The 21086-nt window shown below is 41.2% G+C and overlaps 1 protein-coding gene across 2 annotated transcripts in view; it reads right to left on the bottom strand.

The window, feature by feature from the left end:
• The window catches only part of ube4b (ubiquitination factor E4B, UFD2 homolog (S. cerevisiae)), a 28328-nt gene that overhangs the window by 4714 nt on the left and 2528 nt on the right, over positions 1-21086 (bottom strand). The window contains exons 2-24 of one of the 2 annotated variants that reach the window (XM_037772269.1): positions 19948-20167; positions 17397-17532; positions 16112-16199; positions 15222-15366; positions 14889-15114; positions 14183-14671; positions 13339-13443; positions 11437-11578; positions 10312-10412; positions 10030-10144; positions 8699-8782; positions 7557-7613; positions 6462-6578; positions 5407-5505; positions 5213-5326; positions 4653-4851; positions 3957-4095; positions 3751-3850; positions 2524-2651; positions 2274-2372; positions 1378-1613; positions 1147-1273; positions 875-1019 (exon numbers count right to left, since the gene is read on the bottom strand). In XM_037772269.1, coding sequence (XP_037628197.1) covers positions 875-1019; positions 1147-1273; positions 1378-1613; positions 2274-2372; positions 2524-2651; positions 3751-3850; positions 3957-4095; positions 4653-4851; positions 5213-5326; positions 5407-5505; positions 6462-6578; positions 7557-7613; positions 8699-8782; positions 10030-10144; positions 10312-10412; positions 11437-11578; positions 13339-13443; positions 14183-14671; positions 14889-15114; positions 15222-15366; positions 16112-16199; positions 17397-17532; positions 19948-20167 — 3411 coding nt within the window. The remainder of the gene's footprint in view (positions 1-874; positions 1020-1146; positions 1274-1377; positions 1614-2273; positions 2373-2523; positions 2652-3750; positions 3851-3956; positions 4096-4652; positions 4852-5212; positions 5327-5406; positions 5506-6461; positions 6579-7556; positions 7614-8698; positions 8783-10029; positions 10145-10311; positions 10413-11436; positions 11579-13338; positions 13444-14182; positions 14672-14888; positions 15115-15221; positions 15367-16111; positions 16200-17396; positions 17533-19947; positions 20168-21086) is intronic. The other variant, XM_037772270.1, reaches the window with a different exon arrangement.

The following is a 21086-nucleotide window of genomic DNA, read 5'->3' as shown; positions in this document are numbered from 1 at the left end:
GTGATGATACGCAGCAGCTCATAAAAAAAAACACTTTGCTGCTTTCATTTTGATCTCTTCCTTTTGGAGAGTTAGTACTGTGATTCCTAACTGCTTTTTATTACCTAAATGCTGTGCTTTATTGCTGAACTAAATTAAGGTGTTGTCCGAATGCATGTAATACATGGTAAATAATACAAGCAGTGCTCGAACGGGGGCCGGTACTCATCGGTACGCAGGTGACTTCTACGTTTTACTCTTTGGCGTACCTTGACTTTTTCTTGCTTACCGGCATATCTCACAGGCTGCCGGTACTCTACCAGCGTTTTTCCACCGCGCCAACATATGAGCATTAAAAATAATGTGGAGAGCATCTGGATGAGCCGATGCACGCCACAGGGGGGGGCAAGAACGATGGTGCTGGGGGTAAGGGCTTGTATTACTGACAACGAGGGTGGTATAATTTATTGATCATGAATGAACTGTTAATTTTCTGAATCTCCTCTTCTGATTTATAGAATATAATTTTACAGGACAAACATTGCCAGAAGAATTTCATGCTCAGACAAAGGCTGTGATATATGTGTAAATAATAAAATAGTAATTAAACTATAGCAAGTTTTCTCGTAAAACTTTTTGGGCATCATCTATAGTAATAATAATGGTCTAAAACGAAGTGAAATTGCATAGTTTTAAGTCAAAAACCTTCAAATTTTGTTGGGGGAGGACCCCAAAACTCAATATCTCCTAGTATATTTTATTCACTGTAGAAATTCAGAATGTAATGATGATTTGCTGATACCGACAGATACACATGTAAATAAGGGAAGAAGAGGCACTTATTTTTTTCCACTTCAAGCACTGAATTCCAGACTCTATAAGGCTGAGCACTGACCCTAGGCAGCTGTTCCCACTGCTCCTTATTCTTCATCTCTTCTTGAACCTCGTGGATCCGCTTCAGGGACTCGAGGCTCTCGTCTAACAAGAAGGTGGTGTCATTAATCAGCATGTTGATGTAGCGCACAAACTGCTTGCCGGAGCTAGAGGGGAGTAAGCATGAAAGAAGATGGAAAAGTAGGTCAGGTTAGGATTGATCCAAGTCAGACAGCCACAGACTCAAACTTAAAAATTGTGTGATTTATTTTTTTACATGTTTGTCAAACTCACTTGAACTCCTCCATGAAGGTGCCGTGGTGGGCGAGGTTCTGCCAGAGACTCTTGAAGATAGTGCTGATATGGTACCGTATAGTGAACTTATCGTAGAACTCGCTGGTGGCGCCGGTATGCTCCACATCTGACCAGAGGGGACAGTTTGTTTTTAGTTTAAAAGGAAGGGATGAAGAATCTACACTATATCCCACTCACTACAACATCCGCTTTGAATTACACAGAACTCACCAGTGTAGAACTTCATGAGGGCGGGAACCAGCTGTTTGACAGACAACGGGTGGTTCTCCATCATCTCAGAGAATCGCTGAGTACGAGGCTGTACAGCGGGGTTGGTGACGAACAGCACCTCCACCAGCTTGGCGATAAGGTAGGGGTTCCTGATGTAGTTCTGGCTGCAGATGAACACCACCAAGAAGGTGACAATGTCCTGGACACACGGCTCATATAAAACCTGGGGAGAATACCTGGAAGAAGAGAGGAAAGGGAGGAGGAAGGGATGATTTATAGCACAAAGAACTGTCACATATTTTGTAATGATAAATGTATTACTTTGTGTCCCAGTTTTCTTTGACATTTAAAGTCCCCATGAACGAAAGTTAGAGCGTCTCTAACTGCCGTACTGTAACGTATCTCACAGTGAAACCGAATATTTAAGCGGTATACACTTACAAGAGGGATTTAAATCAAATCAAAATTCCCCTTGAATGAATTAGACCTCAGCCACATTGTTTTGGAAATGACAGTGTTTTTGCCCACTGATATCCAGAAACACATAATTTCCCATCTCTATTCATATTGCTCAGTTAGCTACTTCAACTAAAAGAACGTATATTGATTTGATATACAAACGATTGGCTAGCTAGTCGCCCAAGTAAACGCCCCCAAGTGCAGGATGAGTCATCAAACCTATGAAACCGTTTACAGGAAGAGAAAAGACTGTAAAAATACTTTGATAATGACCTATAACAAGAGGTTAATGAACAATTAACAAAGGGACACCAGATTAAAACTGGGCAAATATATTTTTCATTTCATGGGGAGTTTAATATCTATATTTTTCTCGTATCATAATGTCCTTTCTTTTAAACAGACATGTTACAGTGTGAACATTTTATTAAACTTACTGCACAACAAAAAGCAGAAACTCGGCCACATCTTCAATGTAGAATTCGGGCAGAGCAGCGAAGCTTTTGGGAATCTCAGGGTGCAGTGGCAGGTTAATGCTGCGTAAGGAATGAAGAAACAAACATCTTGATTTATAATACTCTTGACGTGAAACACAGCTTGAAAGATAGAAAACCTCCATCTGTTCCTTTTGCGTCAATACCACAACAAAACAGTAACATGGTCCGTCAGCAGCAGTGGGAGACTCACTTGGGGTAGGCAGGGTCCACCATGCGGAGAATGAGCTGGATGACTGTGCTGTAGAACTGCAGACATCTGCGGAGCAAGTTCTCATCCAGAAGGCCCACGTCAGCACAAGCTTTGGCTCGCACCAGTTTCTGACAGGACAAAAGTCACACACCATGAGGATCGCATCTCTGTAAATATGCTGTCGTAGAATCCTGCGTGTTTCAGCATTTCAGGATGGTCCAGGGTCCTCTAATGTCCAAATACAGTTAACTGAGCGTTTTTGTAGGTCTGCACCTTTAAATCAGTGTTCAATAGGAGTCTATTGGTACACAAAATTCACAGTTCGGTATGTACCTTGGTTTTGGGGTCACTGTTCGGTACGTTTTCAGTACAATAAGAAAAACAAAGAAAATACATTTTTTTATTGGCCATAATTCTTACTTTAACAGTTAAGGCACTCAAAAACTGACATATTGTCAATAAGAGAAATAAATATCATTCATTCATTCATTATCTGTAACCGCTTATCCCATTCAGGGTCGTGGGGGGCTCGAGCCGATCCCGCTGACATTGGGCGAAGGCGGGGTACTCCAGACTCCAGACTATCACAGGGCTGACACACAGAGACAGACAACCATTCACACTTTTTAGAGTAAACAATTAACCTAACCTGCATGTCTTGCAGGCACATAGTAGCGGGGCTCAAAACATTTTGACCATATGCTTTAATTCTGTATCGTCTACAATCAAGTGTGGTCGCATACGCAGGGATAAACACCATCATTAGTTACTTTTGCACGGTCTGGATCTACAGTGGGATGCTACCTGAACACTGTGGGGAGAAGGCCTCGCCGTCCAGTCTGTCAACATTCAGGTGATGCCGTTGTAAATTAAATGTTTGAAGTGTTTCCACAGACATAACCGACTTCAGTTTAACAGTGTCGGTATACAGTTTGACACAAATCACTGCCCACTAAGCTCGACTAACCCGTCTAACCAGGCTAAACAATTAGCTCGAAGCTGAGCTGACAACAACTGGTGTGCTGCCAAAACTTTGCCTGTAAAACACGTGCTCAATATTTCTGTTCCGTGTGTGCGAGTAGTAGATATAAACAGCTGTTTGGGTCACAGGGCGTACCAAAAGGACGTCGCAGCCCGAACCGAGCGTCCTGTACCGAACGGATCAATACACGTACCGTTACTCAATCAATCAAGGTATCAAATCATCTACAAGGATGTTAAACTCACCTTGAGCTGGGTTTTGCATCGCTTGAGCATCTCTCTGTGTCGACTAGCCAGGGGAGAATCTTTCCATTGGCTTTCACTGTTCTTCAGCTCCTCTACAGTCCTAACGTGGGGGGAAAAAAACCACCATTAAAACACACATAAACGGAGAATAAATACATGTGTGTGTACTTTTACAGTGATGTTGATCAAATCAAATAAATAAATACCTATTCAGTTCGCGGATGGCTCGCAACCTGCGGATGTAACGCCTGCAGCCGGGCAGGATGGACAAATGGTGGGTGTGCAGCGTCAAGAAGAAACACTCGGTGGGGAACTTGGGTTCTGAGAACTTGGTGGGGTCTTCGTCTGTCCATGGGAACAAATACAATTAATTATTTCCAATATAGAAACACATACCACCAACAGTCAGAACCAGTCTGCCAGTTTCATTACAGTTAAATATCAGCTTTACTGCCTAAAAAAACCCAACTTAGGTTAATGTATCTTGCCACATCATAAGAATTATTTCAATACTAACGTATGACATAAATTGTATACAGTACAGCATGTGTAGCTGCTGCTATTACTTTGTAGATGACTCCAAATAAAGCAGAGACAGAAGGAATACGGAGACAGTAACACAAGGATGATTCACCGGAGATTAATTGGATCAACAAAAAAAAAAAGAAAAGAAAAGAAATCACGGCTCTGTTATGTTGATGAATCACTCCGAGAACTGATAACATACAAAATGGCTCCGCTACGTGTAATTAACAGATTTCTCAAACGATGGAGTCAACTTGCATTTACTCAAATTAACATAAAATATCAATAACTCATTTCAAACTTCAAGTAAAAAATTTTTTTTTGTAAAAACAAAAAACCTCACAATCATAAATCTGTGTATTTGTTTTTCAACTTACGCAGTTCGGTGAGCCAGCTCTTGAGCTCCTCCATGGGGGCTTTGAGACGCGTCTCCTCCAGGCTGACAGCCAGGCGACACCGTGGGTGGAAAATGTAGTAAGGGTCCACCGTCTCCAGCTTGATCTTCATGCTCAGCTGTTGCAGCACCCATAAGAAGTTGAGCATGAAGCCGTCTGTTGACACCAGCTTGTCATCGGTCTAGGAGAACAGAGTGAATTCATTCAATGAATGTTTAAAAGCTGTACATACAACTTGACTATGAGAACAAATAAAAAAAAATATATAGGCCATTTACAGCACATTAAAAAGGTATAATATGCAAGAATTTCCTAAAGAACAATGTATAGATAAAATAATCCCTCTCAATCATCACTTATGTCCCACTAGACGTGTGTGCTGGTGTCTGTTTCTGCAGAGACCCTGCAGCCCTCTGCCTGGATTTTCTCTTTTAACAACTGAAATGCATTTCTACACTACTGATTTTTCTTATGTGTATACCAGTTGGGTAAATGACATTTATCTTAATAATTCTGTTGGATGAATGACTCTTGCAACTTACCTGCATCTGAGCTTTCTTCACATTGTAGTTGACTAGAGCTGCCATGTAATTAAGAGCCGACTCGCGCGTTTCCCCATTTAGTAGGATGTTATGGAGAACTTTGAACAGGTCACCCTGAAAAAGAAGACAAATAACTTTAACACATTATTCTATAGATAAAGGACAGCTATTGAATAAATGAGGCCGAGGCTCACCCTCGCTGATTCCAGGTAATGCTGCAATGATTGGCTGACGACTCGCGTGTTCTCCATGGTGATGGCTGGGCCAGAGAAATACTTGTCTCCTACTTTTGTCTAAAGAAAAAGAAAAGTATTGAGTTTACCAATACAGATCGTCTGTACATGAACTTGCTGCGCTTCGTTTTTCAGTATTATTACCAGAGGTGTGGGAATTTCTCGATTCTAAAATGCATCGCAATGTGGATGTGGACGATTCTGCATCGGATGTAGTGACAGAACATAATTGGGCGTTTGGTTTCATTTCAGCTCAGAGTGAGTCTTTACTGCGTTTTGTTGTCATTTACCATCATGCTTGTTTCTCTCCTCTTTCTCTAATCTCCATTAGTGTTTCACTTAGAGGGTGGAGCTTTGCACATACTCACTCCGTGTGCGCGGAGCAGAGAGACGGCATTCAAACACTCAGCAGTCAGCTAGCTTGTTGCTCTCGCTACCTACATCAGCTGCTCTGATTCAACAATGTTGAGCTGAAAAAACGTGCCTGCAGGCTGAAATTCAACCGGGATTCAAAGAGCTATGAGTAAGGAGAAATCCGCTAGCTGCTAGGCAAATTAATTAATTGCTATGTGAAAACCTTGTTTTTTTAGATTACAGCACACTACTAATGGACTGCAGAAGGATTTATGTTTTGTTTTTGTAATGATTATGTACTGAGGTGGTTGATACCAGTATTGAAAAGATGCAGCTTACAGACTGTATTACTATATTATATTATATTATATTATATTATATTATAGACTGTTGTCTGATTTTTGAAAGCACTTTCTAAATAAAAAAGGAGTTCAGCATTATCTGTGTGTTTGTATTAATTGATGAAAAAGTAGCCATATGCAGTAATATAGAAAACTGAGCATGCGATACGTTGAGATGCATCAAGAATCGTTGTGCATTTGAATCGTTGACAGGTGAATCGTTATCGAATCGTGAGGCCGGATCAACTCTCCATTCTCAGACACTTTTCAGCTTTTGGCTACCATCTAGTGATACTCATGTTCTTTGATTATTTAACTCACATCATCCTCAGCAAACACAGAGAGGCTGAAGAAGGCTCCCATGTAGGACAGTCTCTGGATCTCTCTGCCACAACCGGGGCTCAGAGTTTTGGGACAAAACAGAGGCAGCGACGTTACCTGCACACAAGAGCCATGACAGTCACGTATCACATACAGGTTATAGGCTTTTTGTGTTGAACATTTAACACATTTCATTAATACTGCATTTATTCTGTACATTTTAAGAACTATTCTTATTTATACTATCCTTGCACTTATATTTAACAGTCTTAATAGGTCCCACTTCTCAGAATCTTTTATTTACACTGTGGTTATATATTGTATGCTTGATGCACATTTTTCTTATATTTCTCATTTATATTATTTATTTATATTTCTCTACATATATTGTAGCATTATGCACATCATTTTCATGCTACATACTCCTTTATTTCTATTTTTCTTTATGCTTTTATATAAGATCAACTGTAACGTCCCAATCCCCCCGGGGATCAATAAAGTATTTCTGATTTTCAGATTCTGTACTAGTAATCATCCAATCACTCAAAGGTTAAATTCCAGTGAAAGCCAGTATGAGACAGTCAACAACTGTGGAAGACAATGAACTGAAATTACTGTATTCCTACCTGCTCATTCAGTTTATGTCACCAAGGAATATCAAATGCCTTAATGTCACTTACAATAACCCACGCAGTAGTTATGATACTAATAAAACAATAACTAAACATGCAGTTAACAAGCAACTAATTGAGCTTAATATAAACCCAAAGATTTGAGAGGTTGTTGTCCCTAAATATGGGCTCAGTTCTTTTCCATGCACAGGAGACTTTCTCCTGTGAAGCATGAAGAAGACTTGATGTCATGAATAAATAAGCAGCAGAGCACATTGTTTGGTGCCGATGTCAACTGGCCATGCTGGTATGATGAAGGTATAAACAACAAAGACAAGAGCCAGACCTGCACATCTACTTGATAGAAACTAAACTGTTAAGTGACTTGACCTGAGAAATAAAAACAGCCTAAATGATCTGAGTCATGACGACATAATGATGAACACTTCAGTGCCATAGCGTAGCTTCCAAAAGGTGTACTCACCAAGCAGCACACTGGGTGAGTCTTTCCGAACTTGATTTCACAAAGCTCAGCTAATGCCTGTAAAAACAAACGTTTTGTTTACAGGTAAACTTGGTTACATGGTATAACCACCAAGATTAGTTGATTATTCAATGTATTATTTACTTGTTACATTTGTAAGAAGATAATTACAACCAACAACATGTAGCTTGCAACACAATTTAACACATAATGACAATTGAAAATGAACTACAGTGGAAACCGCTTACGTCTGTCGGGGTCAAATTGATCACTACAAGCGGAGGATTGTAGTATTTTCTGTTGTTCTTTATTCCTCAAGTAGATTACCATCTAATTGACATTTGTATATTTGTTACATACAAAGTAACGAAACGGACCGCTTTGCTATTTACGGGCTCGCTGCCTCACCAAGGGGGGCATTTGTGTTTTTGGCTGGCTCTGAACCCCCAGCAGTGCAGGCAGCACATGCAAAAATGAACGGCGCCCCTTTGACAGGGCTCCTCGCTTGCTTGCCCGGTGAGCAGCATGGAGGGAGGCGGGTGTCTGCTGTTCATCTGCAGCCGGCGCCGATTGAGGTTCGGCAGAGTTTTCACTTTTTGGGGCATTACGTGACCGGGCATTATCAATCCACTTGACGAGGGCGGCTTCAACCACAGGTGCTTTCCCCGTGTGCATTTGCATTTACTTGAGAAAAATTGACTTTTCACCATCATGATTTCAATGTGCACGCAGCATCAGGTAGCCAGTCGGAAAGCAGACGGTCCCATGAGGGAAAGTATCAAGTAAAAAAATGTATGATGATTCTGTCCCAAGCAGAATCCAGTATGAGCCATACAAGCGGTTCCTCACTATAAGTGGTTTCCACTGTACTTGAATACAAAGTGGGAGGAAAGTCATCATCATGCCAATCCAAAAGGAGAAGCAGCACAGTGGCAACACTTTTATACTGAATATTTAAGCATGTCTGCACACATATGGTACATATACTGTACATCTGGAGCTGTCCTTCTACTGAGCAGGTTTGTCTGACCTCATTAAAGCCCTGCTGTACTGCATATCCTCTGCAACTTTAACTACATGAAGTCTCATCTCCTGCCTCCTGGTACTACAGTGCGGGTCAGGCCAGGACAACATCTCCTTACCATAAGGGGGAATTTAAAGTTGTCACTGTCAAAGGAACATTCTTTCACCGCGAGAGCCAGCCCATAGAGGATGGGAATGAAGATCTGAAAAACAAGACAGTAAACAGGTCATGCATCAGCGCCGTGTCAACTTTTAGAACTGCATTTCCAGCTCACAGTATAAAGCTGTCCTACGCCTGAGTTATTGCAATTTCTTCATCACTGTGAAGGTGCTTTAGGGTGACTGCCCTAAACATGGTATCATTCCAACTACATTCATGTACATAGTCAGTACAGTGTAGTTACAGCTGCTCGTAGGAGTGAATATGAGTGTGTTCCTGCTCCACTGTATGCTGGGATAGGTTTCAGTAGGGATGCACCGATACTGTGCTCATGTACTTGTCAACCACACACAAAACCACTTTACGGCAACGTGACGTTAACCGACTAGATTAGTGCCTTGCATGCAAGTCTGCTGTGGTTGAAGTGTCCAATTGCTGCAACGATAACCCGATAATCAGCTGCAGCGTATGCGCAAAACAGGCAATGGACTCCCCAGTTCACCCGCCTGGGAGAGAAGTAGCAGCCACGATGTTGCTTGCATTGTCGTGGACACATGCAGCCACTTTCCATGCCAAGTCTCCACCGCATCATTTAGTTTAGCTGTGAGGTTGTCAGCTGTGTGTCTGCCTGCCGTACTCTGTCCGGGTTTCCGTCAGTGTATTGCAAGACCGGCGTAACGTTAAGCGAGTGTCCAGTCGGGAGACAGAGCATGTGTGTGTGTGATGATGAAGTCATCAGTAATGTTATAGCTGTGAACGTAGCAGTGCAGAGTGTGTACAGTTTGTCGGTAAATAAATGCTACAACTCCTCAAGACCCAAGCCAAGCTGTGTCTGGCTACTTGCTGTTTAAAGTGACGGGGATTAGCCCCGTAGCTAGCAACAACTCTGGCTCAGGTGGGCTGACCTTTAATGTGGACCAGCTATTCTCCTTTGAGTGACAAGCCGCTATGAGTTTCGCTCAGCTCAGTTAATTATTAACATCTCTACTGCAAACTATGCTCTGTTTTTATCAGGAAAACACAAAGTTCAATGTTAAATGCAACAGCATCATGTTGTGTATTTAATTTGTCACAGTCAGAATGTGAGGAACATCTGATGAAATTATCATTGTTAGGACTTTAATGGTATTATTAAGTACTCATATCGGTGCTCTGTATCCTCAAGTGCCCAAATGTAAGTGCTCGTACTTGGTCTGAAAAAAAGTGGCATCGGTACGTCCCTCGGTTTCAGCTAAAGTGACCCTAAATAAGTTTCAACATGTCTCAAAAATGGACGGACGTGTTTCCCACCTGACTGAACACCTCTTCCTCCTGGTGGGTGATGCGCACCAGCTCCTGAATAAAGCCATATGGAAGGTTCCGACACAGCAGGTAAGGTACCAGCAAAGACTGATGGAGAGGGCCCCTACACGTAGAAAAAAAACAGAGAAGCATTGTGTGGAAATTAAATAAATAACGTTTCTGGAGTCAAGGTGAAGTGAGTAGTTTCTATGGAGACTAAAATGAAAAGGAAGAGATACGTACACAGATATAATGACAGATTTTGAATGATTGTGTGGCTGTGATTCTTACCGCGGCTGGGTCAGGGTGCCTTGCAAGACCAGGGCAACATGGGAAATACACTGAGAGCGAATGTTGCTGAGAAGCTGGCTGACATTTGGTTGGCTACACATCTGAGAGAGAGACAGAAAAGGATAGGAGAGGAGAGAAAAACGGTTAGAGGTGTGATAAAAATGTATGCTGTTGATTTCACAGAAAGTCTCTGCAGACTCCGCTGAATCACTTCGCTTGTTTCCAGACCATCTGGCCTGCAGCATCGTCTGAGGTACAGACTGTTCTTCTGTCCTCAGGACATTTTGTAACCGATTTAGACGTGTGACGAATGGTGAATGAGCGTAAAAGAACTTTGCAGTTATTATAAGAAGGATCATTACAATCTTATGGCATTGATTTAATCGCTAAATAAGTTTTCCTCTAACAAATAAAATAATAAAAACAAGAATAACCAATAAAAAGGAACAGTATAAACTTATACAGAATGAACAAATAAATATTATATGTCCAAAAAGGAGTAGGCAGAAGTAAACACTTGTCTGGTCCTACCTAGGGCTGCACAATTAATCGCAATTTCATCGAAATCGCAACATGGCCTACTGAAATTATTTGCAATATTTGTTGAAGGTGAAATGTGAGTCAAAATAAATATAAAATTAAATTAAATTAAATATGAATTGTCGTACTGCAGAGACGTCCTGGCCTACACATCATATTCTACAGATTTACAGTAAGAAATCATCAGATCTCCGCAATAATCAAATCATAAACATTTTTTTCAATGAAAATGAGAATAATAATGTGTATCATTCCCTCTAATATCGCAATTGCAATATCGGTTCAAATAATCGCATTTCGAGATTTTTTCTAAATTGTTCAGCCCTATTTTCGAACATGTAATAAATAAGAAAACAAAACAAGAATAACCAATATAATTAACAATGAACATACACATAATAAACAGCAAATAAATATATATTCAATGTCCAAAAAGGAGTAGGCAGAAGTAAACCGTTATATGGGCCTACTCCTTTCTATAACTTAAGTAATGAATTCAAGGTTTATCACATATACAAAATAATACAATACATTTTAGTAAGTTATTTGAATAAACATTTCTTTGTCTTACAGACAGACACTTACCTTGGGAGCTTTCCTCTCCTCCATGCCAACACTGTCGAAACGCTCGATGAGGTAGTTCAGCATCTCTGTCTCTTTGCATGTTTCAATGGTGAAGCGGTCGGTGGCTGAATCGCAGGACATCCCCCCTCCACATGCACCGAGACTATAAACAAGAACAAAAAGTAAACAAGGACACAGAGGGACTCATTAAATATCAGAAAACATCGCGGCACACAGAGAGAGATAGCATCAAACATTATCATGTACGTTTATGGTTAACAAACTCACTCTCAAGGGTCCTGAAAGAAACAAACTATGAAGCATTAGTGACAGCATTGCAGCATCTCTTGAAAAGAGAAAGTGATGATATTAAACATTCAAGAGCTGTTTGCAGAAAGTCTTTGAAGCTGATATTAGGATTCAGCCTGCCACATTTTAATTGACAAATGTGGTGACAAGAGTTTAAATTGCCGTTAGTGGTCAGCTGTAACCGCAAAAACCTGTACGTCAGCTGCTTCAAAAGCACGACAAACCTCAGGAGGTAATAAAATGAAACGTGTTATTTGTCCATTGGACACAGGCAAAGCAGGACTATCACCTTTGCCCTGGGTTACAATTGTTCTCCAAGCTAACACATTATACTGTTCAATAACAGTGACTACGTTTACATGCGCAAAATATTCAGTTTTGTGCCCTTATTCCAAAAAAAGACAATGTTCCTACTAATCTGTTTACACTAATATTCCCATTAAAATGCAGCCGTGCATACTCCAATTAACGGAACTGATGTCTGAATTGTTCGACCATGCGAACACAGCCTCCCTCTTTTTCATTCCTTCAACCACCTTCTTGAAAAGGTCGGCATATCAAAAACCGGTTGATATTCAAGTCTTTCATAATGTTTAAAAGTAGGTGTGTTTCTCCTTCGCACCAAAAATGTGGGCTTTTCTTTTTTGGGCATGCATCTCTGCAAACTGTCAGCTAGTTGGTTTGTGTACAACGCACTGAGCTGGACGTAAACAGGAAGAGACTGTGTGTCGCAAACTGCCGTAAAAAAAACAAATTGAGACGCACATTCCTAATGCGCTGTATACATGTCCAAAGAATGCTCCTAAAACCTGTATAATACCATCATATCCCACATGTCTTAATCGGAAATTGCTCCATTCAGAATAAAACCTAATTCAGAATATCCAAACTGAATATGCTGTTTATATGACCCGTATCAAATTCAGAATATTGGAATATTTGGAATAATAGTGAAAGATTAGTGTGCATGTAAACGTAGTCATTGTAACTATATTCAAGACAGTTTCTCCAGATTAAGATTAAGATCTACTAACAACTATATAGCAAAACAAATGCCCATAGAGGAGGGAATTTCTCACCTAATGATATACTACCCATGCATTAAATTGATCACACACAGTTCAAGTCTACCATATGCATAACGGCCTCATGCTGTACTAACGGGGTTAAATGATACTGAACAATTCCCCTTTAAGTTTACATGCTCTTTCAGGGTTTAGGTTTAATTTCTCTGGGATGTGCAAGACTGTCTTGTACATAAGAATATACTGCATTAAAAATGGAAGAACTTAACCCAGTAAATAGGGACCACTAGGCCAGGAAATGTCTTAAGAAATGCAGGATTTTGAAGGTTCAGGGTTATAATGAATGTGGAATGATGTGTTTAATACTTCCCACCATGTTATATATTAAAAGCTATAGTTAAGGGAACTTCTATGTAAACCTGATGACCAAAACAGTCAAAAGCCTACATCCATTTATTTTTCACCTCTCTACCCTAGTGTGTTTGTGCGCCGTTAGTGGTAAGCCTCGTGGGCCCACTGGAACATGCAGTGGACACGCAACTGAGCAAGCGCGCGCACACATAAACACACACACCGTGCAGCGGTGTACCTGGACCCAAACTGAACCCGTGCAAAATCCTCCTCCTCCTCAGAGTCTTCATCACTGCTGTCCTGAGACCGGTCAGAGAGGGCAAAGAACAGGAACGACAAGGGGCTAACGTGACGAGGAAAGGACACAAGGAGAAAAGAGGATGTTGTGCAAGTGTGAGGAGACAGAAGGGAAGTGAAGAAAAAAAAAGAATGAAGACATGTGTATATGAATGGTAGCAAGTCAGAAGGAAGGAAGCACTAAGGAAAGGATGCTGGAGGGTTGCATGCTTGCTTGAAGACTACTTCTTTCGCTGCTTTTTAAATATTCATTAATGCCATTTTGTCTGCAGCTTTTTAAACACTGTCAGGACATTTTTTCAGCCGATAACTGAACTGACTGTCACGATCACTCATGCAACTTGTCTTGAGCGAGCCGATGCAAAGAGGTGTGAACCACATCTTTTTTGCTCGAGAATTTCATAGATGTGTTTGTTAATGGGTTAGATCTTTTAAAATGACACGTTAGCAACAAGCAACTTTATTTAATACTAACTAAAATTAGAACGGCTATTAATTGAAAAATGTTCACATATCTCCCAACCCTAATAAAAATGCTAAAATGTCAGGTTGTTCAATGACTTTCAGACTAGCAGTCTAAATATTAGTCATTTAAGATCATTATAAGCTTCTGCAGGTGAGAACTGACTGCATTAAACTTGACGCATAAGAAGCAATTACATTATAAAAAGGGATCCATGAGATCACACCCAACCTCAAACCTGGTGGTTCACAAAAAGTTATGGTTTTAGTATGTTTGCTTGCGTGTGCACCGCACACTGACATGCAAATGGCAGAAGAGATACCTAGAAGGTGGGATCCTGGAAGCAAAGGCAGCCTGTCGGGCATTCGATCTGGGAGAAGGGGGCACCACGGTGGCGGGTGTGGAGGAGGGTTGGTTGCGAGCCCTAGGTGAGCTCAAGGAGAAGGGCTGGGGGCTGGGTGGTGGCGGAGGAACTGGGGTGTTAGGAGGAACAGAGGGCCCTGCGGGGCTAGGAGAGGGTCCAGAGAAAGTGAATCCTCTTTGACCCGGGCTAGACGGGGAGGGAGCCCCCCAGGGAGAGGTGACAGAGTAAGGCCGATAGCGCTGGGAGATGGGCATGGGGGCAGATGGAGGGTTGAGAGTGTGTCTCGGAGTAGCGGTAGCGGGTGGGCTAGGGGGCACAATGAATTGTGGGGAAGAAGGTGTGGAAGGTACGGAGGGTGTGGAAGGTACAGAGGGTGTAGGGAGAGATGGGGAGGTCCTCTTGGCTGCATCCAAAGCCCCCGAGTGAGGACTACCACACCCATACAGACTGTGGACAACATTGAGACGATGATTGGCAAAAACTCTTCTAACAACGATGTCTTAACAAATAGAAATAAAGCAAAATCAGAAAATCTAGAAGGAATAAAAATGATACCAATTAAATATCAATAAAGCACACCCTGGAGGAGGAGTGTTAGTGACCAATCCAGAGCTTTGATATGTCTCTGGGAGTTACACTCATTATACTGAGTCGAGGTACTTGCCTGGACAGAGAGCTGGCTCCAAAGGACCCTGCACTGGGGCCCATGGGGCTGCCACCTTGGCTGGAGGGCTGCACCAGCGTCAGACGGTGGTCGGGGGATTTGGCTGCTGCGATTGGCTGAGAGGTGGCGGTCAAGCTGGTGAAGGGGTTGTGGACACGTGACTGGGTGGACATCATTAAGACTTCCATCAGGATCTGGCCAATCAGGTCTTTGAAATCAGAGTATACTACAGGAGAGAGAGAAAAAGATGCAGGAAGTCAGTTGTAAACAACTTTTCACAGTCAGTCAGCTTGTTGTGGTGACAGAGATTAAAGACGTTATTCAGTGACGTACCATCTTTAGGGTTCTGGTGGAACTCTGCAGCCAGTGAAGGGAGAAAGATGACATCTCTATCCTGCTCCTTCCACGATACGCGGAGGATCTTACAAATGAGCTGCAGAGCCTGTTCTTCTGAGACATCGGAGTTTGCAGAGGTTTCCTGAGGTGCAGAAATAGAAAGATTTACAGAGTACATAACAAAAAGACTAGTATTACTCTTGATTCTCATGATACTCATTATCTCAGGGTCACTGTGGTCTATCAAGAGACAGATATGCATCAATAAACTGAAATAGAAACCAAGAATGGCATCAATGGAAAGTCCCTAAAGCTAAGTTCACACTACACAACTTGCTGTCTTGTAAGCGGGAGTCTTGAAATCCTTGTGGTTTTCACACTACATGACTGACTGACTGATATTGTTGATGTTGTCGTTGGCACATGTGTTTACAAAATAGCCTGTTTCCACACGTCTTTTTTACTATTTATTCCTCGAGTTGCAAAAACAACTTTGCTCCAACACATACAGTGAGTTCCTGTTGTTACAGGCGACCCCTCCTCCCCCAGGTTTCCCCTCAACCCGTGTCTCATGCTCTCATTGGCTGGCCGGTGTCCCCGACAGGTCCAGATATTTAGCATGCCAGATATCTGGACTGTGTCTGCGAGGCATCGATGAGCCTCTCGGCTTGCATCTTTGAGCAGTTCACACCTAACGCTCGAACGCCGATGTATGAGCGTGTGAACTAGCTATACTCTACTTCTGTAAACACCCAAAGACTCATTTTTGTGTTTCCTCATTTAAAGACTCACTTGATCACAAGATGGGCACGTTCAAAGTCAAGCAGGTCAAGTAATTAAGGATAAAAGACGCTTTCTTTTGAGTAATGTTCACGATTGCTGCTTACCTTTTCAGTCAGGTTCCTCTTCTCCCTGCGATCGCTGTCCTCCACCTCCATGTTCTCAATCCCTGAGTCCACATCCACCTGGGACATGCTGAAAAAGGACAGAGGCGCAGTGCTTAGTAAGTCTCTTCATTCCTAAACTGACCATGCCAGCACTCAAACTAAAGGTCGACTGATAGTGGATTTTTAAAGGCCAATATAATGACGATAGTTTTCTTCTTTACTTCTGCAGCAGCCTATTCGGCTACTTTTGCATACGCCGTTTTTTGTCACTCTGAATTTAATCATTTGTAAAAGAACATCCTGTAATGTAATTAGGTGGATTCCATTGTTTGAATATGTTTACGACGCACCATTCTGTGGTTTATGATGGACCAGGATTACTTGTATTGCACGTCTTGTACATTGTTAAATGCTACTCTTGCAAACCATTGATGTTTGTGCATATTCTCGAGGTAAGGAGGATCCTAAAGTGTGTGATTTCATTTAATGAACGGATGGATGGTTACATGGCTGGATTATTTGGAAGAGAGAACACCAAATTGGCAAGTAAGATAATGTACCAGTGAATGCTTTCTTTTCCTCCCCGTCTGCCTTTAACTTGTGTCGTTGACAAAGAGCTGATAGTGTTGCGTTATATATTCGAGAGATACATTTTGTAGGGAGAAAAAAAAACTAAAATAAATCCCATCTTCGTTCTACATTGACTTTGTATGGAGCCTCCATGCAAAACGGTGATTTACGTCCCCACGAGACTGGTGGCAGCCACCATTATAGCTCAGTTCTGCCGATAACGATAGTCTGTAAAACGTCCTACCCGGTTCACCTCTAACTCAAACCTCAAACGTTCATAAGAAGCATCACATTTATCTCAGCTCTTTTCCAACAAACTTCATAACCACATCTTTTAAGAGCAAAGCATGTAGCCTTGCTATGAAACACTATCATTTGTATTCATGTTTGCGCTATAAATAATCAAAAGAAGAATATAACTTTCTGAAGGAACTATTTATATAGAAACAATCTGTGATAGTCATTGCATTTATGTGGTCATCTCGAGGATATGTGTTTGAATATACTTTTTTGGTGTGAATCATGACAACTTCTCACAATTGGAATTTATTATAACTGATATAATTCAAGCTGACCACAAACTCTGTTCTCTGTGACGGAGAAGCCCACACGATTTTCTGTGGAGCATCATTTTAAAAAATGTATTTTCATGGGGTTTTTTAAAGCCTTTGAACTGGACAGCTGCAGTGCAATATGCAATTAGAAAACCTCTTACCTCTTTTCACAGGAGGCAGTGTCGATGTCCATGCTCTGCGATCGGGACAGACTCTGGGACTGAGTCTCAAGGCTGTTGGAGGGGGAGCTGGAGAGGGAGCTCACACCTTCGCTGCTCTGACTACCATATGCCACCCCTGCAAAAGAAAAAACACCACAACTGAGCACCTTTAAAAAGGTTTTTACATTTGTTTGCTTTTCTGTTTTCTCTGAAAGTCTAGACTGATCGAATCTCTGCAATCGAAGCCCCCACACTTTGGAGAGACCTACCAGAGGAGAAAAGGTTCACAAAGACAGTTTCATCTTCTAGGTCTCCTCTAAAACGTATTTATTAATGCCTCATACATATTTTTGTACTTGCAGCCTTTGACTTTAGTCTTGTCATGTATTTTCTTATTTTTATTTTATATTAATCATGCCATGTAGGGCTTCAATCCCAATATACTCCCAATAACCACATGGTAAAGCCTATTTCTGTGTACTCCTGTGTGAGTTAAATACTTTACAAATGAAAAGTACTGAGTATTTTCTCATTTTAAAAACTAGAGTGCAAAATGAACATTGAACAAAACAACAGTTTTATGTGAAATTATAGGGGAAAAATAAATAAATATAGGCCTAGCCTATATTGTGAGAGAAATGATATTAAAAAATGTATACAAGACATTTTTATATAGTTTTGACAATATATATCATCATATTGCTCAGCCCTACTGTAATAATGCCTCTGATTTAGTTTCTGCACAATATGGTGCCACACTTTTAATAAACTTTGTTTATAAGCTTCAAATAGCCGCTTCAAGTTTTTTTTATGTCAGGACTATATTGCTTATTGAAGAACAAATTGTTTAGCCACACTAGGTTAGCAGCAAAGGCTCAGATTGGCGTTTTTTTTAAGATCAACATGGTGTGCCATACCTTTATAAACCCTGATTAAAGCAACCAGGTAGAGAGAAAGCTGATTAACACCCAGGATCTTACTGTGGGTGAAGGGCTGGAATTAACAACTCACTCCTGGTTGCACAACTATCATATCATTACCAACAGTTAAGTCAAATAAATACATTGGTTGTGTCAAGGACACTATTCATAACAAATACATTAACATGCAATGAAGGCTTGCATGACTGCCAGGAAGAACATTTCACCAATTATGATAAGTACCACTGGCCCTACAAGCCATAAAAGGCAGCTTTGTATAGAAACAACACCACAACTATGCACACCAACAAACAATGCCAGGAAATTGCCACTCTATCTACACATGTAGTGTATTTTCTAGAGCAATGCATAAAAGCATCAATTCTCGCTCTGTACAGCGGGCCTACACTTTGTGTCACACGGGGACATTGGTGATCACAACAGGCCACTGCTGTTTGTGGGAGTATGAGTGGTTCTTGCTTCTCGAAAAACCAAGGTCGCAAATATAAAAGGTCCCTTTCAGTGTTGAGCTCAAACTCGACCAACCAAGGTTGTTCATCTTCTAAGCGTCAGACACATTGTGTCACGGGATGAGTAGGATGAGAGGATTAGACTAAAGATCACAAAAGAGGTTTACAACAATAACTCTAAGGTGGACAAGCGGAGAAAGGAAAGCTGACCGGATCCTGACCTGTTGTTAACATCAATCCTAAATCACAAGAATCTAACCTCAAGTATTGCCTAAAATAACAAATTATACACAGGCGCAGTTTGCGTTGGTTCAGGGGCTCACCGAACCCCCTAGAAATGCATCTATATTTTTTTATAATAACGTAGAACTAATAATTTATTGCAATGATGAATAACATCAACCTTGTTGTGTCTTCTTACTCTTTTTATTTACTTATAGCCGAATAACATCGGACACTCTCTGTCCACACACCGTTAAATATTCTATTACGTCCTAAACAAACCACGTACCGATCAGCTGTGCGCTCAAGATCAGACTGGAGATGCCGCCACTTAAAAGATGGGTGAGTAGTACTTGCTATCTTCCAACGGTTGTAATTTTTAAACAGAAAGCACAGATTTTATACTGCGATATTTACTGGAAATTACATACGATACAGCCAACAGCAAGTAAACTATCAGGCAATCTCCCTCCAGCCAGCTGCCACCTTATTTAGGTATTTGTATTAGGTATCGTACGGTATAGATAACTCCTCATTTCAACATTACAAATCAGCTGTTCCTCGTCCATTGCTGCGCTTTCAAAGCGAACTACAGGACTAAATAGCAACAGCCTGTTTCAACCAGGGTGTCCGACAAAAATTCAGCTCAAAACGGCACGTTGCACAGAGCTGCGTTGCTCGCAGCTAGTTTCGGACATTGCAGTAGAAAACAATGCAATCAAACTGAATTTGTCGCTGAAGCTCGCTCTCATCGCATTCTGGTTGGAGGGTGTAATATGGTTACACGCATCCCAATACATTACACCTCTCTGTGTTGCACACATTACATTTGCTCTAGATTTTTTTTGTGAACCCTCCAACCTTAAAGTTGAAACTGTGCCTATGAAATTATAACAAACTGACTCGATACACCTGTAGATCTTATTTAGTTCTTCTTACCGGAGGTGCCCATAGGGGATGTAGCAGGGGTACCACTGTGGACATTGAGCCCCAATGATTGAGAGGCAGCTGGTGGCAGGGGCTGGGGTGCAACACCTGAGGGTCCAGGGAGGGGTCCAGGGGGAGTCTCTCTCTGTGGGGATGTCAGGGGTGTGCTGAGAGGGGTGCTGGGCTGTGACGTCTGTCCCCCTGCCAGTCGGGCCAGTCGCCTTCTGCGGATCTGGAATAACATACCAGAAAAATGTACATATTCAGTAAAAGTACTATGTAAGCTCACTGTACAGCCCTGCATAATATGAACTAGGGCTGGGAGATATATTGATATCGATAGCCTGATATGAGATATCGTCTTAGATTTTGGATATCGTAATATGGCATAAGTGTTGTCTTTTCCTGGTTTTAAAGGCTGCATTACAGTAAAGAGATGTAATTTTCTGAACGTACCAGACTGTTCCAGCTGTTCTATTATTTGCCTTTAACCCATTTTAATGTATCCTCATTACTGATGATTATTTATCGAGAATCTCATTGTGTACATATTTTGTAGAAGAACCAATGGTTTACAATGTTGATATCTAGGTATTTGGTAAAAAAGATTGTGATAATTGATTTTCTCCATATCACCGAGCTCTAATATTAACTTATTTTATAATAGTACTATTGTACTATATATTGACCATTAAATGATTAGCCATATATTTTGTGATCAACCTGGATAAAATAAGAAATGCAAGATGATATGTTGTTTTCATTACCCCATCTTTGATAATTAGCCCAAGACAAAAGACATATAATTGAAGCAGTGATCAGTTTGCATTCATCTGTTCTGCAGTAGCATTGTCTTACATTTAGAAAGACATGTCGAATAGATCTAATAAAACCTACATTACGATCAGATCTGAGTACCAATTGTACTCAACTGCAGGGAAGAACCATCACTACAGTAAACCAACAGCACAACCTGGTTGTGGGTTCACAGCTCAATACTGGTCCAAGGTGACAAATAAATAACACTTTATATAAGATGTTATTGGAGGTGGACAGCTCAGTGGTCACATATAGTCCTCCCACAGTTGATTGCACAATGGTGGCCCGGTGTGTGTGTGTGTGTGTGTGTGTGTGTGTGTGTGTGTGTGTGT

The sequence above is a fragment of the Sebastes umbrosus genome, chromosome 6 (genome assembly GCF_015220745.1).
Source record: "Sebastes umbrosus isolate fSebUmb1 chromosome 6, fSebUmb1.pri, whole genome shotgun sequence".
Taxonomy (NCBI): domain Eukaryota; kingdom Metazoa; phylum Chordata; class Actinopteri; order Perciformes; family Sebastidae; genus Sebastes; species Sebastes umbrosus.
This window is presented reverse-complemented; position numbering and strand designations above follow the sequence as displayed.